The following is a 24,772-nucleotide window of genomic DNA, read 5'->3' as shown; positions in this document are numbered from 1 at the left end:
CCATTTTTGGGCCTAACAATCTACACACATGCACCCACTCAGATCATGGAAAACAACAAAACACCTGAGCATAATCATGCAGATGGCACACAGATTTACATACATACAATCACTGAGTGCGCTGAACAAATTAGGATTTAGAAATGTGTGCATGTTTTGATCTTTAGTAGGATCAACTACTGCAGTGGTGTGATTACAAGTCTTTCTAAAAAGTTGAGCTGCAGCTGATACAGAAAACCAAGAGAGTGGAGCACATCACTCCAGTTGGCTTCCGGTGCATCACAGGGTCAAAAACTCCCTGAAGATTGGAGATTTTGCTCCAGCAGTCAGTTTGTTTCAATCAAGGCTTAAAACTTCTGTGCTTATCACTAACTAAATAACATTTACATGCACACACATGCACACCTTGCACTGCTCTGCACTCCTGCTTTATGTTTTATTCAGTTTTAGCTTAATCTTTTATTTTGGTATTATATTCATCATTTTATATCAGCTTGTGTTTCTTTGAAATTTTGACTTCATACCTTTATACATCTTATGCAGAGGAATTTTCTTGTTGTTGAGAGATGCTATACAAATAAACCTGGTTTTCCTAAAGCAAGGAACAAGTACTGACACACTTGTTCCCATAATTGAAGCCACTGTTGTGCCCCAGGAATCACTCTGAATTCAGAGGTATTTAGCTTCTTTTATCAGTGTGGATAAACTAAAACACAGACCTAACTAAAGACACCCACCAAGCATTCGGGACACACAGAGCTTGAACAGCTGTATTTAAAATCAAACCTTATGCAGCGATGTGCGCTCCACCAGCTGGAACGGGGCGGGGTCGATCTTGCAGTTGTTGAAGTTGACCTGCTCATCAAGCTGCATCTCCTCCCACTCTGCAATCTGCAAAACACACAGAGGAGGAGAGAGTTCGGGGATGAGAGACAAACATCAACTCATCACATCAACAAAAGAGAAGTGCCTTTGTGGACAGTGCCGATTTGATCAACTAATAAAGAAGTAATCAGATAAACTGTAATGTATCCACTTGTTGACTCCCAGTGTCACAGCCTGGCTTTGCTGACTAAACATTTATCTTTCTGACCGACGGACTATAAAATTTGGAGTGACAGTGAACATAATGGATGCTGTTAACAGACAATGTCTTTATGTCTGGTGTCAGTCACTAATCAGAAGGCAAAGGCATCAAATCATCCCATACCACCTCCTGAAAAATCACCTCCCTCTGATAGACAGTCAATGGACCGGGCGCCGCACTGAATGACTATAAATCACACGAGACCCACAATGACGGACAGTGAGGAAGGTGAACTGAGAACAAGGAAGGGAGATGTAGCGAGAAGCAATGACACGGCAGACGTATGAGCGGTGAACGATGAGTGATTCTGAGAGACAAAAGAGGGCATGGAGGGAGAAAGCATGAGGAATATGAGGCTGACAGAGAGGAAATGAGAGGTGCTGTTGATGGATGAATTATGAATGATGTCATATCCAAAAATATAAGACTCCAGGGTAATCGGCCCGTCTGGAGATATTGAGGAATCTGAAAATCCAGGTCTGTCATGGTGTGATGTAATCAGGTGGAAGCTGAGATTCAAGTTAGGCAAACACAGGTTTTCGCAGACTGATAAATATGAATGAATGTGATGATACCAAGAATCCAACGTGGTAAGCCAAGTCGCATTCTATGTTTCTCTGATAGTCAGCCGAAACCAGCATCTCATGTAGACTGTCCTGCTGCTGGAGGTACTCGCTAGAGCACCAAATGTGAATTAATCAGCTGCTGAAAATAGTCCTCAACAAAAACCTAATTTACTATTATTTGAGTAACATTTGTTCCAAACTATAGTGATGACTTGTTTTAACTATGGAGACTTAATTCAAATAAAACTACATATTTGTGAGCTGCTTTATGTACTCAGTAAGAACTAATGGAGTCAGGGCTGAGTGCAACAGATGGTGCAAGGAAGTTAGAAAGCATACAGAGAGACTGACGAACTGTTGGTTTTGGTGTCAAATTGTTTACAGTCAGAGGAATACAGAATAACACCAGCCTTATCCTTCAAATACTTAAAAAATAAAAAAGATACACTGTTGGCACCACAATTTTGTTGTTGTGTTGGAAACATCATTTAGACTGATTAAATAAACAAATAAATAAATAAGGGGCAAAAAATGGTCAAGATAGAAACAGCAACAGCCATGATATACTGACTTTTAGTCCTAACATGGATTAAGCCTGATTCAAACACTGGATCCTACATGTCCCAAAATGCAACTCGACTGAGTCCTTTGTCTCGCTGCCTGGACAACACTTCAATGCATTCACTTTGCAACGCAGGCATTCTGTTATAAATTTATAGTTTCCCAGCCCAAGCTGAGATAACCTAGATGACATCACTATGACATCAGGGGGTTATTTTTTCAGGGCCAGAGAAGACATTATCCAGCTGTTTTCACTGGCTGAGTAGTCCTCCCAAAGTAGTGCCTCTTTAAAGAACGAAAGCCTATTACTGAAAAACCTGCAAAAACCTGACACAACAAGTGTGTGTGTACCTGTTGTGTGTCTGTCTGGCTGTCTTACCTCTCTAATAGTCATGTCGTCCTCCACATCTCCATCATCCTGTAGACAAGAAGCAACAGGAGAGCAGTCAGCACACAACACAAAGCTATTCTGTATTCACATTAAACACAGTCAAGTGACGAGACCAAACACGTGTTACACAAATACACGAGCGGTGATGGAACAGTAAACAAATGGTAGATAAACAATGTTGTCCAGTTGGTTATTATCTCAATAAACATTTATTTGTACTTTTCAAGTGCGCCCCCAACACTACATCTGTGCACAGAAGGTAAAACGACATATTGAAAACACATAATCACCCATGCAGCACATCATAAGTGTTATACAGCGCTGCCGTCTTGAGACAGATGGACAGAAATGGAATGAGTGACTAAAGGAGCGACTGCAGCACATTTAATGAGTGCGGGGGATGTGATGTATGAGATGTCAGAGCAGATGATCATTATAATGATGGATCTGCGGCGCACTCAGAGCTCACGGCTCGTAACTGACAGGCTGCCGACACCGTTTGAGAAGCTGGAGTCAAACTAGCAACCCTGAGCTGCGGAGAAGTGCTGAGAACGCTGGGTGATGGAAGCACACAGCTGAGTGTGTGTGAGCATTACCGCAGGGTGTATAAGCAGCTGTGTGTGTGTGTGTGTGTGTGTGTGTGTGTGTGTGTGTGTGTGTGTTATGGGCTGTGAAATACGATTTCAAAGTGTTTAGTCATGTGCTTGTGCACAGGTATTTACCTCCTCAGTGTTGAATGCAGAAGAACATGTGTGTGTGTTAGAGACAGAGAGAGAAAAACAGAAAGAGTGTGACCCAGGGGCCGATGGAAGCCCTGAGCTCATTTATCGTCATTGCTGTGGTGGCCGACCTATCGGTAACCCTAGCAACTGTTGCCGCGGCATAGGAAGAGGTGCCCTACTGTAGCTGTATGCAAGCAGAGGCCAGACGTGCCTGGAGTTGATGAGACGAAATAAAACAAACACACACGTACAGCACTTCATCTCTGCTGCCTCACTGCTCATTCTGCCTGTCACAAGGGCACTCTGAATGTCGCCACGACACACTGTTGTTCCAGGGGTAAAATGTAAACTAAAGAAAAGCAGGAGATAAAATCACTTTGGAGTGTGTGTGTGTGTGTGTGTGTGTGTGTGTGTGTGTGTGTGTGTGTGTGTGTGTGCGCAGGAGGAGGAGTTTTTTTTGAGACAGAGAAAGGTTGGACTGTGCATGCAAAATAGGTATTTTCAGAGAGATTAGCTGCTCTATTAAGAGAGCAAATCTCTGCTTCTGGATGCACGAGTTAGGCAGAAGTGTGTGCGTGTGTGTGTGCACGTGTTTGTGTGTACAGGAAGTTGGAGAGTAAACTTTGTCAGACTGCATGCTACTGACAGTGAAATCAGAGGAACTGTGTGGGCATATTCAAATGAGACTTGAACGACCGTGTGTGTGTGTGTGTGTATGTGTGTGTATGTGTGTGTATGTGTGTGTGTGCGTGTGTGTGTGTGCGCGTGCAGAGGCATGTGATAGGCAGAGAGACTCCAGAGTGCTGACAATAGGCTGATGAAGCTGTATTGCTTGCTATGCTGTTTCTGTGACCAGACAAAGATTAGAAAGGTCCGTTGTTCTTCCCGCCCTCCCTCCTTCCTCCCTCCTTCCTCCGGCAGCGATCCATCTTTGCCTCCATCCAGTGACCCGATCACCCAATCAGTGGCAACCATCCAAGACTAGGTCAGCAGGGAACATACACAATCTACCACCACAGACTGCTGTATCATACACACAGCTCTTTGATTGTGGAAATTCTGACTCCCCTGCACAACTCTACTCTTTATTCAGCCTACAGAAGATAGAAGGAGAGGTGGTAAGGCTTTCAGTACACCTGCTGAAGGTTTAGCGTCTTTCTCTTCTAATCTAAATGCAAAATCTGCCTCTGAGTCAAAGGATCAGTTCATTCAAATCACAAAAAAAATATTTTGTCAATGACCCCTAGTGATATTTTAGCAATGAAGAAAGTTTCCTTTTTTTGTTGCCAGGTTTTGAGCTATATCTCTGCAAATTCTGCTGCCACCCTAATTTACTGGAAGTGAACAGAACTTTCATCAACAAAGTGGGATTTCTTCTTGGATAGCATTCACAAGTGCAGATGACAGCAGGGACTCCAAAGGCTTGTTTCAGTCTTCGTCTATAAATCAAAGCTGCGTATTTCTGCACAGGCTCCGTCAACGTGGCCGAACAGAGTTTTACCTGTGCTGAACAAAGTATTTAAAAATGGCTTCTGAAAAAAAAAAAACAACAACTCAAAAGCAACGTTCTGGTTACTCAAGAAGGTACTGCAGGGGCCTCTTTGTGGACTGTTTGTTCTTAATTCCTCTTCTCCACTGTAACATGCTGCTGGGACAACTCATTTCAACTCGAATGGTCCTGTAATGTAAAGCCTGAATTGATGTGAGTCCAACTCATGAACTGGTCGGCTGGTATTACAGGAATAACACCACTACGTCACTTTATGACAAGTGAATTGTGAAAAAATGTCATTAAATAAAGATGCTCTCAGCACGAACAGAATATTATTGACTAACTATTACTGATGAGGCTGAGATGCTCTGCGGCGCCTGTTTAGACATAGGCGGACTCCCTGAAGTTGACATCAGCATCATTATCATTAGGACCTGACACTCTATCCTCTGCATAGCCGTTTCACTGGATGAACGGATGACAGAGACTCTATCAAGTTTATCTCTCGTGCTAAATATAGTAATGTCTGTTGTTTCTCTAACTGCTGCCTGTACCACACACTGAATGGTGCAATGGGGAAACATTGCAACAATAATTATTTATCACTAATGTGCAGGCAATTAGCTGCTGATTTCCTTGCCGCTGATGTTCACTTTGCTCATTGCCTTAAAATGTTATTACTGCCGTATCTGTGCGTCTGATTAGATTACAGAAACTTTAACACGATTGTGAAATAACATCATTAATGACTTTGTCCAAATTACAGAGTTGTGAGCAATAATGGTGTTGTTGCAACAGCTTTGAGGAAAGTTGTGAAATGGTGGGTAGTTCATCTTAAAGGTCCACCATGCTGTGATAGCGGCCAGTGGCGTGTCCTCAGCGGGGCCTGCGGTGGGACTGGCCACCCCTGAAACCTGGTTAGCCTACTTTTAGAAGTCAAATTTCTTTTTGAGGACTTAAAGAATAAAGAGTGTGAGTCTGTGAGTGTGTGTGCGCTTATTGTTCACTGGCTGCACCTCAGAAACACGAGTGATTGAGTGTCACCAAACCACCAAAAACCCAAACTTTTTAATATTCTAAGTCTTTACTCTCAAACCTGCAACACCTTCGTCACCCTGAAACTATTTAATATTGAGCAACAAATCAACTCACCCTCAAAACAAATTGCAGTCAGTATGCACCACTCTTCTTCTGCAGATAAGTTCACTCTCTCCTGCGTATCTCTCTCTCTCTGTTGTCTGAAATTATTCAGGAAATGAAAACTTCATCCTGTCCTCTGAATGTTCGTCCTCGCTGATACCTGAGGGACGAGTTTAATGGAGCCAGTGTCTTTGTTCTACAACTTAAAACCTGCTTTCATTGAACCTGCTTTGACGGTGCTCACACTTGACCCACATGCTTTTCATAATGAACATCGCATTTCAAAATTCCCTTCTCTTGCTGTATGGAAAAGTGTCCTATACTGGAATCTGTTCCACATCATTGCAACACCGAGACCTTTAATCTTCTAGCCAGTTGTTGAAACCCATCATTACTTGTCCTCTTAGAGGTAAGCATGGTATTTCCTATAGTAAAATAGGCCCTTAGTACATTTTTTAGTGCAGGATCTTTTGTGTTGGCTTTGAGGACTACACATTTGCTTTGCTTCGCCCTTTTTAGATCACCACCTGACCAATGGTGACAAAAGAGAATTGGGTCCCCGGGCGCCGCTGTCGGCTGGCAGCCCACCGCTCCTGGTCTGCCGCAGAGGAAGGACTTGCTGGGATGGATTCACAAATGCATGGCGTGTGCAGTTCCCCCCCTGTAACTCTGTGTGACTTATGACTAATAAAGGGATGTCTTTCTTTCTTTAAATGTTGCCTTTGGTTCATCTCATCTGGATTAAGGTGTACCAGTTATTTGTTAATCCATCAGTAAGTTCATGTGTCCATGTCAAGTTCTTAGTAACTACACGCTACGGTATTTTCAAACTAGTGATTTAACAACTTAAACAAATACATTAAATAAATCTGGTTGTGCCTTTAAAAATTAACAAGGTCTTAGCTTGAAAGACTTTAGTGATGTGTGAATCAGTTGATAGGACGCTGCTGTACGGCTGTCCAATCAAAACCAATCAACTATGTAAAAAGGGAATCATAGTAGCATCACAAACTGTAACATAACTCTCAAAAATAAGTTTCAGGAGGCAAGCAATATTTGAAATCAGAAATATTGCTATGATTCTGCTCACCTAACTTGGTAATTTAGACAAAAATTAATTGGCATGTTTTGTAATTTGACTTAAATGATGATATTTTTTCATATTGGAATTAAAATCTTACAGTTTTTCCATCATTATCAAACAGCATTTTGATCATATGTTATGGAAATTGAATCTGTTGGTTCTGCCAGGTGTGAATATTTAGTAACAACTAATCGTAGGAACTAGCCTGAGTGGTGCGATCCATGATTAAGTAATGTGTTTAAATTTACTACCAGCTGGTGAAAATCCAAAACATCAACTTCCATTTTTATGCTGACGACACTGCAGCATATTGGAGCTGCATTCTGAACAATGAAAGAAAGCCACTGCACTTCCTCCTCGACTGCACATTAGCCATTTCTAGCAGAATGTAGTGCAGCTTTGTGCAGCTGGATGCTAAATACACTGAAATGTGTGTAATTGGCTTCGGCAGTTGGAGGCTCCAGATGTCACAACAACTTAGCTCATTATCTCCCTGCATCACTGGTAATTGAGAAATTCTGCAGCTATTTTTCCCAATAATGTGGAATAAACAACAAAAAGGTTGTGCAATCCTGTGTTTTTCAGCTCCGGAAAACTGCAAATATCAACTCATTTCTCTCAAGTCATGTATTTATTCCTTTACATTCTGCTCAAAATGCAGCACAGACACACAGTCGTAACTGGCTCTTAGATTCGCTGTTCAGCCACGAAACTTGTTTATCATTTTCTGTGATAGCTGTCAAAGGTGGACAACTGACTGTATGCATATTCATTAAAATATATATTTATATATTCAACGGGTTCTTCACTTGTTTTGGTCCCTGGGTCTTGTTTTCTCTCAGTCTCACAGTAGGTGATACTGATGCAGTGGAGTGTGAACAGAAAAACAGCTTCTCAGAATCAAATTTAGGTACGGAAGCTGAGAGAGAGGGCTCAGTACACACATACACAAGCATAAGACTGGTAAGGCGATGAGCAAAGAGGACACATTTTCCTCTACAAACACTTCAATGCAACTTGTCTTTTCTCTGTCGCATCATGTGTGTCTGCGTGTTCCCCTGTAAGAGTGTATATACCAAGAAAGAAAGAATGGCACATACTCCCCAATGATCTACGGAAACAAAAGAAGAAAAAAAAAAAAGAAATAAAGGAGCAGAAGCGAGGTGCCAAGCCCACAAGCCATCATAAATAAAGCATGGAAGCATTACGAAGACGCAAGAGTGAGGGAAAAATAATGAGAAAAACAGCCAGGAGAGACTGGGAGGCTGGGCGGCATCATTTCTCTGAAACAGACTACTGATGTCATTTACCCTCCATCAATATTTCACAGCTCTGGATGGACACAGACGCAGGGATTGGAGGGGGGAGGTGGACAGATGACAGAGACACAAAAAGGGGAGGAGGGCTTTGGAAAAGTGGTAAAGATGAAGGAAGAGCACATCTGCATCTCTGCAGAGATTAATCCAGATACAGTAACAGAGAAGAACCGTGAGAGTGGAGCGGGGGGCGCAAGTAATGACTTGATTTCTCTTCTGCCGCGGGGGTGTAACTCAGAAGTCTTGGGAAAAAATTGGTTTTTCTATACTCCTGCTCAAGCCCACAGAGCCTTGACGGATTCATAGCAACGCTGCAATCAGCCTCACACTCTGCCACGTGCACTTATACACTGCTGAATGTTAATAACTGCTGCTGACGGGGGAACCAAGCCCACACTCTTACTGTACTGTAAATGCACACACACACACACACACACACACACACACACACACACACACACACACACACACACACACACACACACACACACACACACACAAAGTGCTACAGGGGTTCATTACCAATTAGTTCACTGCAAGGCAATAATGACTAACATGCTTCCAGGCCCACTTAACACATCCAAAATTTCCTGGAGCTAATAATGAACCATCTGTCTCAGCACTGACCATACAATATGCTCCTCATGGGTGCACTTAACATATCACTATACTTTATTAAATCATCAAAGCAGTGGCAGATAGGGGCCATTGCAAACTTGACTGGTGGCCACCAATTAATTGTGAATGCTATAAAAATGTATAGGTAGGGCATAAACTCACACACAACCATCAAGAGGGTGGTATCTTTAATAGCCTTTCACATATTTGTCACCTGAGCTTAGCTAGTAATTTCTAAATTATGGCTATGACTTACGGTGCATGCTACCGCAGCCCACAGTGACAAACTCAAGGCACACATTTATCTGTCACCCCAGGAAATTAAAGGTTTCTACAGAGGGTGGTCTTGATTGTGTAACTGTTTACTCAGGGATAAAAAGTGCTGAAATGTAACCGAGGGTTAGAAAATATGTAACGAGAGCTTTCATATTGTGTTTTTAGGAGGTACACTTGTTGCCAGTGTGTTAATGTAAAATATTTCATGTACAGGTTAATAAAGTAAGGTAAGGGGATGAAGGCATGAGTGACACATGAGTGACTGCAATAAAGTTTGATGCAGATATCAGTATCACTAACACAGTATATGGCTATTTCAGACATGTCAGCCTTCAATATGTGGTATATTCACACTTAGAAAATATCTGTTTTTCCTCAGATTTACTGACTGACCAAAGACCAGTAAGTATCTTGGAAGAGAACTAAAATGTTACATTAACACTGATTAGTGAACAGGGCTGTTTTTAAACTTTGGATTGGATTCTGAAATCCTCATTAAATACTACATATGCGACTGCACCTCTTTCTGTCACTGCATTTCATTTTCCTTTCTGACTAAATGTACTCTCATTAAGACTGACCACGGCAGCCTACACCATTTCTAACAGACAGAAGGCAGTAAAAGTTGCAGAAAAGCAGGATGGATCACTGGATGAACTCTGTCTGTTGAAAGGTGTTTGGTCACTTGCAGGGCAGTTGTTACCGCTGGATTAGAGGATTAAGAGCTCAAATAACCTTTACAATTGTTAGAATTCACCATGTAAAATTAGTCATGTGTGAATAGGGCTGTATTTTGTTGGGGGTGCCAAGAAACCCGCCACAGGGCTCTTAGGTGTCTCTGAACCCCAGCTCTATGGTACCTGCAAACTAATAGGCTTAATAAAACACGTCCTTCCCTGGAATAAGGCAGCATGCTGTGGTGAATCAATAATGAGATGCTTTATGCATTTTGAATTCCACTCAAATGACAACTGCGGTATAATAGTTACGGCTTTGGAAAGTTTTGAAAATCCTGACCTTTAATGCAGCAACTGATCAGGACAATCAACGAGTTTCTTAAGTGACAGAGAGCAAACGTGATGTGTTCTTGCGTAGACATTGCCTCAAACACAGACAGACCATGTAATGAGGGCAGAAAAGTGTGAAACTTTTGTTTTGATTAACCTTTTTCATTACTACAGTTGAAGAAATGCGTTTCGTCATTCACCTCAAAGCAAAGTTCCTCCGGTTTAACACAGTCTTTGTGGTCTTTGTTGCCGCATAACTCAACAGGAGCACTGTGTTGTCATGGGGTGAAATATACGCCCGAGGGTTCGCATTTACCTCTCCAAATGAAAAAACACTCCCGGCGCCTCCTCTGTTCCTAATTCTGTACTTCTCTTTGAGTTCCACACGGCAAGTCTGACTTCTGCTGCGAGACAGCAGAAAAATAACGGCGTGTGATCTGAGAGCACAATCTTGTCAGTGTTTTTCCTTAATTAAAATTAAGACTTCACAGTGTAATCTATCAGCTGTATACCACGCCTTTACACGTGGGCCTTGGAGCAATACATGAAGAATGATCTAGCACCTCTCTGAGCTTGTGAATGATTGAAAATGTGCACTGACTTCAATAACTGTCACTGACATGTGGAACTAATGGAGCGCCTTAAGTTCCTGAAGTATAAATCATCAATAGTGCTAATAGAGCCACACTGGCACATTAACGACAAAGAATCTGGAGGAGGAATGGTGTGTTCTGGGCTCATATTTATATTCAACTGATGCCGCGAACAAAAACATTTCCATTAAGGTCTGTGGTTAGCATGCAGACCTCGCAACTTGGCTTTGGTAGATAAATCAATGAAGGTCGGCCATCACACTGGGCAGGAGCTTTTTCAGATCACTGTCTTTGAATTTCATGACTTTTACATTTTGCCCCCCTGGAAACCACCATGACGTTTCTGACTGTTAGCCAATCAAATTTAGAAAATTCAGTGTCATTTGCATGTACTCCGTGTGCACACATCACAGAGACAATGGAAAAAAGTGAGCAGTGTTGGAAGCTACATGGAATCTAAAACAAACCTTTAAATCAAGTTTTATAGTCAGAGAGCCGCCTACTTAATGGAGTTAATGTCTTGATAGCGTGATTTTGAAATTAGCTGACCACTACTGGGAAATGTAGTTGAACTAGCGGCTTCGCTACATGTAGTGTTGCTGCTCCCCAACAGTGGACACAAGTGGGCACAGACGGACACATTTCTGCTGCAGGCAGTACGAACTGAGGCAAAAACGCAAGAGCTGAAGATGTTTCAGCTTGAGCGATAACGGTTTGATTATCCCAGAGAAGAGGGATGGAAAGGAGCGAGACTGGTGCAAAACAACACAAACTACTTCCTGTTTTGGGACTAGTCAGTGTTTGAGCCATCGCATAGACTCACATGGACAAATGTGTGTAAAGTCTGTGAATTGGTTGTTTGGGGTGAAAGCTGATCTTGGATTGAAAGAGAAGAAATGTGGATAAGATGCTCACCCCAAAGAAACTCTTTAAGCTGGGCGGTGGCTCCTAGTGAACAGAATGACATTATATGTGATGAATGAAGAACAATCTCATGATGATTTGTAAACTTGGCGTCAGAAAAGATTCTGGATAAATCACTGATGCTGGCCAGAGGACGAAGACGCGTGAACGTATTGAGTCTGAATGCTTGATTATGTAATTCTTAATAGGGTTTGATTTTCAGAAATCGATGCCGTCTGATCATTTTTCATGCAACGCTGGATGTTCCTGTATCATGGAATCATTTTTCTCAATTCATAATCAGACTCTTGTTTATTGATTGACATGCATCGCTGCCGGAGCCTATGCGGTTGCTGGTAATTGGACAGCAGGCCCCGTCCCCGTTTGTGGTCATATTTTCCAATACCTTCTCATGCATCATCATTTCATCTGAGCTGGAACGCTGTCACTCAAATACCTGCCTGCTCCTAATGAAGAGATATGATACTCTATAGAGATATTTCACGCTGCATGCACAGAGGAACTCGTCCCCCCACTTGCCCCCTGCACACTCAACACATGGAATACCACAGTTTCTTTCAATTACAAAAAAATGCGATGGGACTTTGTGTCACTCCAGGAACAAGGCAAGGCCTGACCTGTGAGGCTGTCACTGATTGGACACCTCGGGTGACACAGCTGATGATGGACAGCACAACATGCTTAGTTGAACAGCCTCGTCCTTGTAGACCACTTGACCACAACTCAACCACATCTCAATTTTACAATGACAGGAATTTAACCATAATTCACCAAGTCAACGTCATGTTTTAGAAAAGCTAAATTTGAATCTTAATTTTTAATTCAGGTCTCCATGAGGCACTTCTAACACTGATTGACATAAGAGATTGAAAAAATATTCAAGGGCTGTATTACATAAAGGACACATCAAGAGTTTTGGGTCGTGACTAACAATTCTTATTTTTTTAAACTGTTCAAAATTCAGTGAAAAATTTAAAAATAAGTCACTATGAATTATATAATCATATGAATAAATAATCATGTAATCATGAAATTCTGCCCGTTTTTATGAAATTACATGTCATTCTGCTCATTTTCAGTATTTATTGCAGGTATTTCTATTTCACTGCAGCAGATTTCATTTCAAAATGTCCTTTTTTTATTTCCCAACAGGGCTTCTCCCAATGACGACTTTATTTCGTAACCAGAATAAAATGTAATACACTGAGTTTTACATGAAATAGAGTGGTCAATGAGAAAAGCACTGTTGAGGAATTAGAACAGACAAAAGAGGGAAATCTTGAAATAAAAACACTTGAAAGATTATGGAAAAGCAGCCTACAATAAATGAAAATGAGCAAGATGATATAACATTTAGAAAGTTTTAAAGTTGCAAAACTAAAAAAAAAAATCTGCCATAATGTTATGGCATCATATGTTCATGTAGCCATATGAACAGTTGTTTCATAATGTCTCATTGATTCATTAAGGAGGAAATAACAGCACACGTGTTTCACTTCCTGCTCTGGTCTGTTTCACCTGTGACCACACACAGCATAAGACTGGGCATGTGCACAGGTGTGCTTGTGTTTTTGTTTGTTTGTTTATTTGCTTTGTTTACCTGTAACCACACCCAACAGTGATGTCACAGTGTGCTGGAGTACACTTCTACATCACTGCATAATTGGTTATAATATTGCTTTAACAAGCGTTTTACACAAATCTCATCTAATCTAAATGAGCCACTGCACAGTAAAGAAGAAGTCCGCTAACAACATTTCAGGTACTGTATGTTAGAGCCTCAAACTTGGTTATTTCAAGTATGTTTCAGACATTTGTTTGTAGGAACCTGAGAAAATCCCATTGAAAGCTGATGCATGGCTGGTAGTGCTGTGAATTACTTTCTCCTACAGCGTCTTTTTCGATATTACCACTCTGGGAAGCTTAATTTGAGGAATTTGTAAATTCTACAAATAATGGCTTTAAGGTCCCAATTATGAAGGCGCATAATGAACTGCTGACATTGCCAATTGGCTGTAGCGGTATTTGAGTTGTCAAGTGCTCTCTGTGACCTCAACTGACCATTAGACCAATGAAAAGAGGTTAATCTGAATGGATCCTAGCCAATCACATAAGCAACTAGAGGCAGTGACAGGTCAGCAGGCTGGGTTACAGTTTGTACAAGGAGGAGGGAGTTCAACACTTTTTGGCACGATGACACAGACGGGCTTTGGCTGAGCCTGGCCCAGATCACAGTCCATCGGCATTTGGGATTAGCCCTGGAATGGAATGGCGGGGTGACGATCGGTTGATTGGCTGATGAACCTGTTGCCGGGCGGATTCCAGGCATTTAGGTAGCCCCGATCGGTGGCTCTTACCACGACGGATATCCGGACCCGTTTGGATGGCCTCCTGTGCTCAGGAGACGTGGGGCTCTCCACGTTGTTGTTTTTCTTCCAAGTGACCAGAGACAAGCACACAACATTAACAACAACCTCAACGGCAGTTTGCAAAAAAAATAAAAATAAAAAAATCCTTGCAACGCCATGACCAAACTACAATGCTGGGAAAAAACCATTAGCAGGAAGGTGCAGGAGTGAAGATTTTTCTTTAAAGACTTGCAGGATGCAAAGTGAAAAAGGTTTTATGTTGAGGCAGATACTCTCTCTGTATGTGTCTGTGCGTGTGCATGTGTGTGTGCGTGTGTGTTTTGTATATGTGTTTGTTTGTGTGGGAGGTACTGTACTGTGGAGCGTGAAGGACTGTATGCGAGAGATAGCATAGGACTGTGGGGGTGTACAGAATGTGTGAATGACAGGATGTGAGCCACTGTGCTTGTGTGTGAGTATGTGCGTGCCCGTGTGTGTGTGTGTGTGTGTAATGATGGTGTTGTTGCTGGGTGTATTCGAGGACAAGGCTGTCTCACCTCCAGGCCTTCTGTGTCTGGACTAGCGCAGAACAGGTTCTTCAAAGCAATGCTGGAATTATCCTGTGGGCCTGAAAGAAAGACAGAGGAAGGATTCAAAAACAGTGAAACAATCAGATCTCCTCTGTCTCCTTCTGTTCGACACTGTAATGATGTGACGCCTGTTTGCAGACGTTTCTGGTCCCATTTAAAGAGGCATTACAACAACTGCTGAACCATCTGCAGACATTCTGTCAGACCAAGATAGGACTAATAGAGACCAAGCAAATAATAGCCAAAGGAAACACATATCAACCACAGGACATGTGTAACTTCAATGAAACTGATAAAGACGCAAACTAAAGGCAGACTGAGTGACCACAGCCTGGCCATTGAGTCTGGGCTCAAACAGTGTGTGTTGTGCCAACAAGCTGAGGTAGACCGGTCAACACATCCTGCTTCACCTAAAGATGACTCACAGACTAAGTGTCTGACCCACTCTCAGAGCAAAACAAAACTCAATATTTACTGAGAAAAAAAACTGACATTGCCATACAGCAAAACTTGTCAGCCATAGCCAGAGGGGACACCCGGGGCAACACATGAAACTATGGACCTGTACTGAGCTCTACTGGCTCCTCTTCTTCTGCTGGCCATGAAATTTTATTCAGACATCTGTGATCCTCAGAGGATGAACCTAACCACAGTGATCACCTGACTTTTCCACTCGGTTGACATTTTTGCTTTTTTAGTGGACTACCTCAACAAGTATTGGAGGGATTGCCATGAAATGTGTGGGAGACGTTCATGTTCCCCTCAGGATGGCTGTAATAACTGTAATAAGCACCATCATTAGATCAAACTCTTAATTTGAGCAGTATTTTGGTTTCCGACTAAATACCCATACAACAAATGGCATTCCCATTAGCCTCAGCTGTTTTGTGTGTTTAGTTAATTAGCACATGATAGCATGTTAGTCTTGTGAGCATGTTAGCATGCTAACAGTAGCATTTAGCGCAAAGTACCGCAGCCTTGCAGATCCGCTAACATGACTGTAGACTCTTAATCGTGTTTTTACGTACTGAATTATATTTATGTCGTGACCCTTGTATAACCTGCTTTTGTGATACTGTACTTCATTTTCACATTATGCTCATTGCTATTATTACCATAACTATTCATTATTACTGAATGACACAAAATGACTTCGATTTTGACTGACTGAAAGGTTTGTGCTGCGTTGACAAAAAGTAGAGTTGGGCAAACAGATTATTTTTAGTCTTGTTTCAATTAAGACAGTCCTAAAATAGTGTTAATCATCCATGAGAGGCAGAGGGAGGGGGAGAGAGAGAGAGAGAGAGAGCGAGAGAGAGAGAGAGACTAGGGGGTGCTATTAGTGATATGAGAGTTTAGAAACTGAGAGGCCATTACAGACACTCCTTCCGGATCTATTAAACCTCCTGTTCTTTTCCTTTTTGATTGCCTCATCTGTCTAGTGTGTGGAAACTCTCTGTCTCTTGTGTGTGTGTGTGTGTGTGTGTGTGTGTGTGTCTGTGTGTTTCTTACTGGTGGGGATCTCAGTGGGTCGCTCCACCACAGAAGGTCTCTTCAATGCAGGTTTGAGAGGCTTCTGAGCAACTGGACGAACAGGACTGAAGGTTGATTCCTCAGTAGAGATCTGCAAGCACGCACACACACACACACACACACACACACACATACACACACACACACACACACACACACGCACACGCACACGCACACGCACACACACACACACACACACACACACACACACACACACACACACACACCACACACACACACACACGGATAAGAAACGGCCTCAACTCCCAGGCCTGCTTAAGAGCTCCATCATTTTTCTCCTTCTGCGGACTCATTAGACAAATGGATGTACTTCTTCGGAGTGATGAGACGGAGGCAAATCAAAAGGGAGAAACAGTAGGAAAGAAAAAAAACCCCAGAAGAAAAGAAACCAGCGGGAGTTGAGAGATAAAAGATGTGTTCTCGTGTTGTTCTTGATGTAAAATTTCAACACTTCAATGACTTCCCATGCTGGCATTTCCATGCCCTAAAAAATGTTTTTGCTGAGTTATGTTAATGTGTTTCTGAAGTGAGCGAACAATCTGGTTTCAACCATAAAATGTTTCACAGATCAAATGCTGCTGTGAAACTAGCAAGAAATATATTCAGCTGTAATTCTGTGAAGCTGCCCATTTGTAAATTAATTAATATTCCTGATATACTGGGCTGATATTAGCTTTTAATTTAATATTGCACATCAGCCATCTGGAGTTTCTTTTCCATGTTAAATTCAGTCAGTCTTCAGTTTTGTCTTTTCCGCAGTAATCCTTAATTTAAGAAAACGAGTACTTTCTTGAACAGTGGCGGGCGAGCCTGCATTAACGCGCAGACACACAAATAAATAATGAAATAAAGGTTGGTATAAATGCTGTTTGAGAGGATTCACCATGATAAAAAACAAAAAAACCAAACAGCTATCATCATATAGCAATGGGCTATCAGGAGGTTTAATACAAAGATATCTGCCAGCATTTAAAAAGCTTGCACTGCGGCAGGGCTTACGCGACCACAGGAAGCCATTCACAAGCACAGATGAAAGCAGCAGAGGAAGGAATGGACAAAGTGGGAGAAAAGAGGGGAAGGAGACAGGAAGTGAGAGAAACAAAGAAAAAAAGGCAGAGAAGGTAAACGTGTGTCACACACACTGCGTCTTCCCACCCACACATCCATGCCTGAGGGCCCTCTGCTCAGCCACTCACAGCACACTGATGAAAGCCAAATGAAGACAGAAAACTAGAATTACGGCCTCACAGTTACATGCTTCTGCCAGTTAGTCAAGTTACAGTTTACATCCTCATGTCATATCCTCCTGAGACCCAGCCTATTCATTTGTGTCCTCTGTAGTGGACATTTGGTTTTGGTCTATATCTTTTGACTCATTTGAGCTACCCTACTAAGTCCTGGTGTGCTCAGTAGAGGACATCCTGGCCTTTCCAATGATATCTCATGTAATTGGGTGGGATGAGGGGAACTTTGTTTTCATGCTGAGACAAAGTGGAGACTGCAGCAAAACGCAAATGCCAGGAAAAGAGAAAAGATAAGTCAAATATTGTTAAGATATTGTTTTTTAACTATGGTAATCATATATTTTCTTGTTTATGAACCTGCCAGGAATCATAAATTGGAATCAGAGTTCAGTTCAACTTTTTGTTAAAATAAATAATAGCAACTTTATGAATGTTTAATAATGTCAATTTTGCTCAGTAGTTCAGCAAAAGATACAGGCCAAATGTTCAGTTTCATTTAAAAATGGACTGATACTCTTGTTTTCTTGTCAGCCTATTATGATTTCATTGTGTTATGGAAAATCGCTCTGTTGTCCAGTGGACAGTGTTGTACAGTGGACATGCTGTAAAATGTATTACTATATTTTTAGAAAATTCTAACATGTGAGCTGTTGTTTTAGCTCCAAAGAGGCAGGAAATCACAAAAAATAATAAATTGAAAGATACTTTTTGGTCCTTGGTGAGGAAAAATATATGACATGAGGAACATAATAAAAATATTAAGTGTATTTTGTGAAGAACTGGAAGTTATCACTATACATATGACTATATATCCTCTGTTATCATGTTCAGGAGAATGGGATGTCCAGTATGTACGTGAGGACAAGCCAAAAACATGCTGTTGCTAAGAAGATCCAACTGCACTTCACCAGGCTACGTAATTATGCAACAGCGGATGTCGAATGGTGCGTTGCTTGAAATGTTGCTGCTGCAAGGAATTTTGGGATGGTATTATATTTTTTCCTTTTGTAAAGGGTTGTTCAGTGTAACCTAAATTTGTTGCATACATTAATGTCTCCTCAAGGATGAACTCTCTACTCTGATGTCTCCTTCATTCCTTTCCAGGGTCTGTCACTGAGCAGCGGCTCACTCATTCTTTGGAGGCGAACCATTAAATTAGCAAAATAAAATTAGCAAAATGAGAGAGTCACAGTGACTGTACTAATTAAGCTAACGCTGCAGCTCTGTTTTTCTTTGCCCTTTGAAGCAGAAGCATCTAATCTTAAATGGATTTCTTCCTGTGGCTTTGCGAATACAATGTCAAGAAACTGGAAAGCTTCGAATGTCTGGAAACATCTTTGCCAGAACACTTCTTGAAGCTAATAAGCTTGCTAACACAGCCAATGTTTCACGTTGCACTATAAACAATGTGTGAACTGATGATGAAGCCCAAATGTCGCCTCTCTCCACTTGCAGTGACCTCTGACCTGAAAGCGGACCTCCTGACTGACCCGCTGGCTGCCATCCTCGCTGTCCGGGTTTGACACGACCGACAGGCGTTTCTTCTCCGCCACAGCTCGTTCCCTGATGTACTCTAGCCGTCTGGGGCGACCGAGCTGCTGCGAGAGCAGCGACTGGAGCTGGGCACGCTCAATGGAACCCAACAGGATCATGGACTCTGGGAGGGGAGATACAGACAGTCAGAGGAGGCAGAAGAAAGTGAAAGGGAATGGAAGGGATGGAGAGCAGTTGGAAGAGATAAATAAGCAGAAAAATAAGGCAAGGGATGTGAGAAGAAGAAAGGAGAAACAGAAGGAAACAGAGGATGAGAAGAGGCAGCAGAAGTGAGCAGACTGCAGGAGATTCCAAACACATGTTGCAGCACTGCAGAGAGTTCAGCTCAGTTACATAACAAGAGCCCACAATGCAGTCAATGTGTATCAAGTAGCATGTGTGTGTGTGTGTGTGTGTGTGTGTGTGTGTGTGTGTGCGTGTGTGTGGGTGGTGGCAGCTTGCTTGCTTTAAGTAATTGCCTTTGTGACAGTACGTGCTGATTATGTATTTGGTTAAATGCCGCAGCTAATTGTTCCTGCACGATTGCATAATTGAGACAGTGTTGGAATACCAAAATTGCACTTCAGTGAGCAAACTGTGCCCTTGCAAGATTGTCAATCAATCAGTCTCCTTAATGAGCATGCCACCGAGGCTGCTGGAATTTGTTTTTGATACTGACAGGAAGTGATGCTCAGTCTAACAGCATCATCGTTGTCTTCACCTGGTTTAGTGGGGACTTAGGACAATACACTTAATTTACTTCCTCTTATTGGAACACATGAAAGCTGCAGCTCAGAGAGTATTTAAGCTGTCAGTCAAGGAATAAGTTCTTTTAACTAACTAACTAACTAATACTTTTAACTTCAAATACCGGACGAAAGTCGGTATTGCAAATGATAAGCTTGATAAAAAGGCAGGGGGGGCTGTTTCCCCCAGTTGGTTCAGTGTATCCACTACTTTGATTTAATCAAGAACGGTGACAGGGGTCAGCACTGTTTGTTGTCTCTGGGTCCTTCACATTTACAAACTGCTGAAGGTAAGATTCGAGTCCCAGAGGTCTTACATGAAGTATCTGTGGCTGGACTTTTGACTTTCTGCTCATCACACATCAAGCAATAAAACTGTATATTGTCAGCTTTTGTGGAGTGAAGTGAAGCATTTGGTTTGAACTTTATTTCAGGGTTAAAGCTGCATGGTTAGATATTTTGTGTCACCTTGGGGCAGCAGAACGAGCTGGAACACACCAACATACCACAGTATTCAAACAGCCAGCAGACACAGCGGTGTCATTAGCATAACTTTGGAGTAGTGTTTTGGACCACCTGGCAATCATAAGTCCAATATTTATTTAGCTTTGTTTTGGCCTGCACCGACTCCAGAGGGAACTGTCTGCTTGTTGAGCTGCTGATTGCTCCGCTATGTTCAACAGGTGTTCTGCCGTTTGGTCCTGGGCAGGCAGTGTACAGCGCATTTATCAGAACTTTTCACTGACAACTCCCTGTGGCTGGAGATTAGTTGTTTCTTCTACGCATAATTTAATCTGTTGTTGTGTAAATATATTGATTAATGCAGTTTTAGCGCATCCATAAAATGAAAAAAGTTTTAAATTCTAGTTCACTTACAGTCACACTTTTCCCATGTGGGAATATCTCATTAGCTCAGGCATCCATTAAAAACCTCCTTTACTCCAAACCTGATTAAACACTTAATGCTGAATAGAAAATAAGCATAATAACAATCACAAACACTTCAAAAACCATTTGATGATGAAATTATTTCAGTCTAGATATGTGCACATTTATTTACTTCCATGTGCATGCTGCCTTTGTGTCTCTGTGCACTCATTGCTTTGACATCAGACCTTGCACACAGCAGTCTCTGTTTATAAATCAATACAGTGGAACGTATGCAGATCCTTGTAAGGAAAGGTTAGCGTAGCGATGAGCAAGCATTAGGCATTAGTCATGTCGGAAATTAGTGTATATGTATGGCATATATTAGATGATGTAATGTGAGTGAAACTAATACAGTCCAACAGGAGAGAGTGTAGTGAGTTACTGTAAGTACTACAATATACAGTTATTACAAATAATTAGTCATACTTCTCCCTCTGTCCAGTGTGTGTGTGTGTGTGTGTGTGTGTGTGTGTGTGTGTGTTTGTGTGTTTGTATCCTACCGGCTGATTCCACTAGTGCCAGAGTCTTGAGGTGGCCCGTCAGCAGGACATTATGCAGGTCTCTGTAGCAGCAATTGAGTGTGATGTATCGCACATCACGCACCATGATGTCCTCCACACGAATATTATACTTCCTGAGAGGAGAAAAGGGGAAATCAAACGTGACGAGGAGGAAGATGAGAGGAATTTATCAAATGTGTTAAGCGATAAGGGATATGGGTAAGTTCAGGAAAGAAGGTGAGAAGAAGAAGATGGATCCATTGAAGAATTACAAAACATTCCCCTGAATAATCTGAACATATACCCTTCTGGCTTTTTATATTGACTGTTATGCTTTAGTGATCCTTTTCTTGATGACTTATCAAGCCGCTGAAGTCACTGAACTGTAATTTCAGCTTGTTCGGCGCAGGTTTCATAAAAATGTTGCTCTGCACGGATCTATAACCGCTCTCCTCCACAGCCGCCGCTGACAGCGCATCCTTGCCTCAGCTGACTGGTCAATCCAATAACACGCTACACTGTCGACACGTCATGCCGACGTTAGCGACAGCGACGGCACGGCTATGTGTACAGTAGGGGGAAGTGGGTGACACTGTGTGAGCAGAACTTGTCTCAGCAGAATTGGACGCCCCAGTACACCGGTCATAAACACTCAGCCTTCCCTTCCTGCCTGTGCTTGCCAAACCTGCAAAACACGACACACAGCCACTCAATGGTTTCCACTGCCAACTGCGTAGCTGTGCCAGGACGCAGGCTCCGGCCAAGCCTCCGCTCCTTGTTGTGGTGACAACTCAATACACTGACCTCTCTTGAAATACAAAGTTAATGTGATGGTCAGCCTCCGCCACATCTCCACTTCAATACATCATAGCACAAAGTTGGTCTGGCATCCCCATTAAGAAAAAAGGCTTGTATCCAGCACCAGGAAATGGCACCAATAGAATTCTGTGCTTCAACAAAGCCGAGAGAAAAGCTCTCTGTAGGTCCTTCTGTTCAGCTGATGCTGAAAGTCTTACTCACTACATGCCCCTCCACCACCTAAATACACCCCGAGGGTATGCTTGAAACAACTAGTTCATACGACATAGCCTCACACCACCTCTGAGGGCAAAAGTGTTTCTACCTGTTCTGATTGGTCACATTCATAGGAGGGCTGAGTGAGGCATGAAAATCATAAGAATGGGGACAAAGGCACGCGCTTTTCTCCTGACCAGTATTCATGATGGGGTACTCTTGTACATATGACAAGTGAGAAAGCTTGCATAAGCAGCTCCAATCTGGTGCATATTGTTCATTTTCACAGCTGCACACTTGGACAATCACTAAATGAAGCGGTCATGCTTGTCAGATTGTTGATTTCAGTTACAAAAACTGTTAGACACAGTCCCTCTGCTTTCATTGTCACAAAGTTGTGAGGGGAAGGGGTTTAATTTGCTGCTCAATGAGGCAACAAGCACTTTGTTTGAAGAACATAGACTTCACTTTCCAGCATACTAAGTAACAGGCACGCTACTTCCTGCATTGTCGTGAGACGCAGGACAAGAGGTGTAGAATTATCAAACATCGGTGTATTACTGAGGGATGCTGCCAAAAGCGTTGGGTTTATTTGTGTAGGTTTTCAGATATTTGCCTCCAACTCAATTCAGGGGAGGTTTCTGGAAAGACATCTTGCTGGTGTGAGCACCACAAATGAAACTCCATTTGACTGTAATGGGGGCTGTAAGAAATCTCACAGGATGAGGCAAACACTTTGGTTAACTTCGGTAAACAAAAGTGTCTGCAGAGCTAGCTACCACGACAGGTAAGACAGAAAATCTGTGCATATTAATATTAATATTGGTATTTAGGTAAACCGCCCCTTGAAAATGGTAACATGCAAACCAATCCAGACCCTATTCTGAATTTGGCCTCCATCTTTGGTCCAGAGTGCTCACTGCTGCTATTCGTGCTGATCACCTGTCAATCAAACACTGAAGTCTTCTTTTAATTGAATTTTCAGCTGATCAAATTTGGACTTTCGTACCTTCTGCACTTTGTTTTCTTTTTGAAGTCATGGTGGCTGGCATCGCTCAAACAGACTCCCCAGCTCTTTTCCTGTTTTATCTAAACAAGCCCCAAATGGAAAACACATCACTTGCTGAGCATCAGAGGATAATTTACTCCATGACGGATCGACCAAACGCCTACTGGTATCAAATAGATTTAATGACTGGATAAAGACTGTATTACTACATTTTGAAAAGTACATAAATATATATGCAAAAAGAACTTTTGAAAAAAACAAAAACATCACCCTTGACGAAAGCTCTCTTTCCCTGATGCGCTGGCAGCCTCTTTTAATTTGCTAGTGGATCTGAGAGAATAACGTAATGCAAGCCTCTGAACTGGCCACAACCGCTGCCAAGACTAATTTCCCTCGGGATATCAAAGGCAGTTGATGAAATCTGATTGGTTTCCTCTTAATTGAACCTTCCTCCCTGCACGACTCGGCAATACATCTGATCAGTTTGAGCTATCTTGCTTTAAGCCTGAGCTTATGGATTTGATCCAACATAAACAGACTTATAGAGTTAGAAATCCAGGCTTAAAGATCATCCATATTGTCCAGAGTCGAGTAGAGAGGCTCTGGGTGTTGATGTGTGTTTGCCAGTTGATGTGTGTGTAGGGGGGAGGTGTGGAAGCCAATAAAAGGACGCCTGTAATGATCCGGAGAAAATATGATCATCTCCCGTGGCTTTGCTCCCTGTGAGGTGGACCAAGGACAATTCAACAAACTATAATTGGCCTTTTTGAAATGCTCAGAAACACAAGAGTGACAGATAGAAAACAAATAGCACACACACACAAGTGATGTTATGCAATTGTTCCCACACTTTTCTTTGAAACGCCACTCCAACACTGAGAATGGATCCATCAAGAGAGAAGACGAGAAACTGATCTGAATAAAGGAGGGAGAGAAGAGGTGGACAAGGTTTCATCTGTGCTACAGGGTCTGATTAGACAGAGGGAGTGGGTAACTGCATGCCTGGAGTGGAAATATATATGTGATCTGTGTGTGTGTGTGTGTGTGTGTGTGTGTGTGTTCATATCTGCAAAAGCTATACTCAAATCCAAGATAAGAAATCCAATTCTCTCAATGTGCTTGTGGGTGTGTGAGCAAATTTACATGCTATGGCATGTGTGTGTGTGTGTGTGTGTGTGTGGGTGTGAGATGGATAATTTCCAGTGAGTGGAAAACACATTCAGCTTGACGGGGGCGAAGCTACCTACAGTGCCCCCCCCCCCCCCCCCCCCCCCAGCCGTCTCCTCGCTGAGGCAGAAAGTGGTTAAAAAAAGTGAATGAAGGATGGAAGTAGGAGCTTTCTGCACAGCGACTCAAGTTCATAGTATGTGTGTTATTAAATATAGATGATTCAAGGAGATTACATTTGTGCGTAGGTGTTTGTGCGTTCAGTCCACACACACACACACACACACACACACACACACACACACACACACACACGATAAAGAGGAGATTCTTGACAGTTTCTCATTTTCATGCCTCGGC

General features: G+C 42.2%; 1 protein-coding gene across 4 annotated transcripts in view; it reads right to left on the bottom strand.

The window, feature by feature from the left end:
• Window positions 1-24,772, bottom strand: part of clcn2c (chloride channel 2c) — a 143,942-nt gene that overhangs the window by 12,206 nt on the left and 106,964 nt on the right. For 2 of the 4 annotated variants that reach the window (XM_070970241.1, XM_070970242.1), the window contains 7 exons: window positions 21,223-21,356; window positions 18,980-19,170; window positions 16,228-16,339; window positions 14,683-14,753; window positions 14,135-14,209; window positions 2,594-2,632; window positions 787-891 (listed from right to left, as the gene is read on the bottom strand). In XM_070970241.1, coding sequence (XP_070826342.1) covers window positions 787-891; window positions 2,594-2,632; window positions 14,135-14,209; window positions 14,683-14,753; window positions 16,228-16,339; window positions 18,980-19,170; window positions 21,223-21,356 — 727 coding nt within the window. The remainder of the gene's footprint in view (window positions 1-786; window positions 892-2,593; window positions 2,633-14,134; window positions 14,210-14,682; window positions 14,754-16,227; window positions 16,340-18,979; window positions 19,171-21,222; window positions 21,357-24,772) is intronic. The other 2 variants (XM_070970243.1, XM_070970244.1) reach the window with 1 other exon arrangement.

The sequence above is a fragment of the Chaetodon trifascialis genome, chromosome 9, assembly GCF_039877785.1.
Source record: "Chaetodon trifascialis isolate fChaTrf1 chromosome 9, fChaTrf1.hap1, whole genome shotgun sequence".
Lineage (NCBI taxonomy): Eukaryota > Metazoa > Chordata > Actinopteri > Chaetodontiformes > Chaetodontidae > Chaetodon > Chaetodon trifascialis.
Note: the sequence above shows the minus strand (reverse complement) of the source record. Positions and strands in the feature narration are given on the sequence as shown.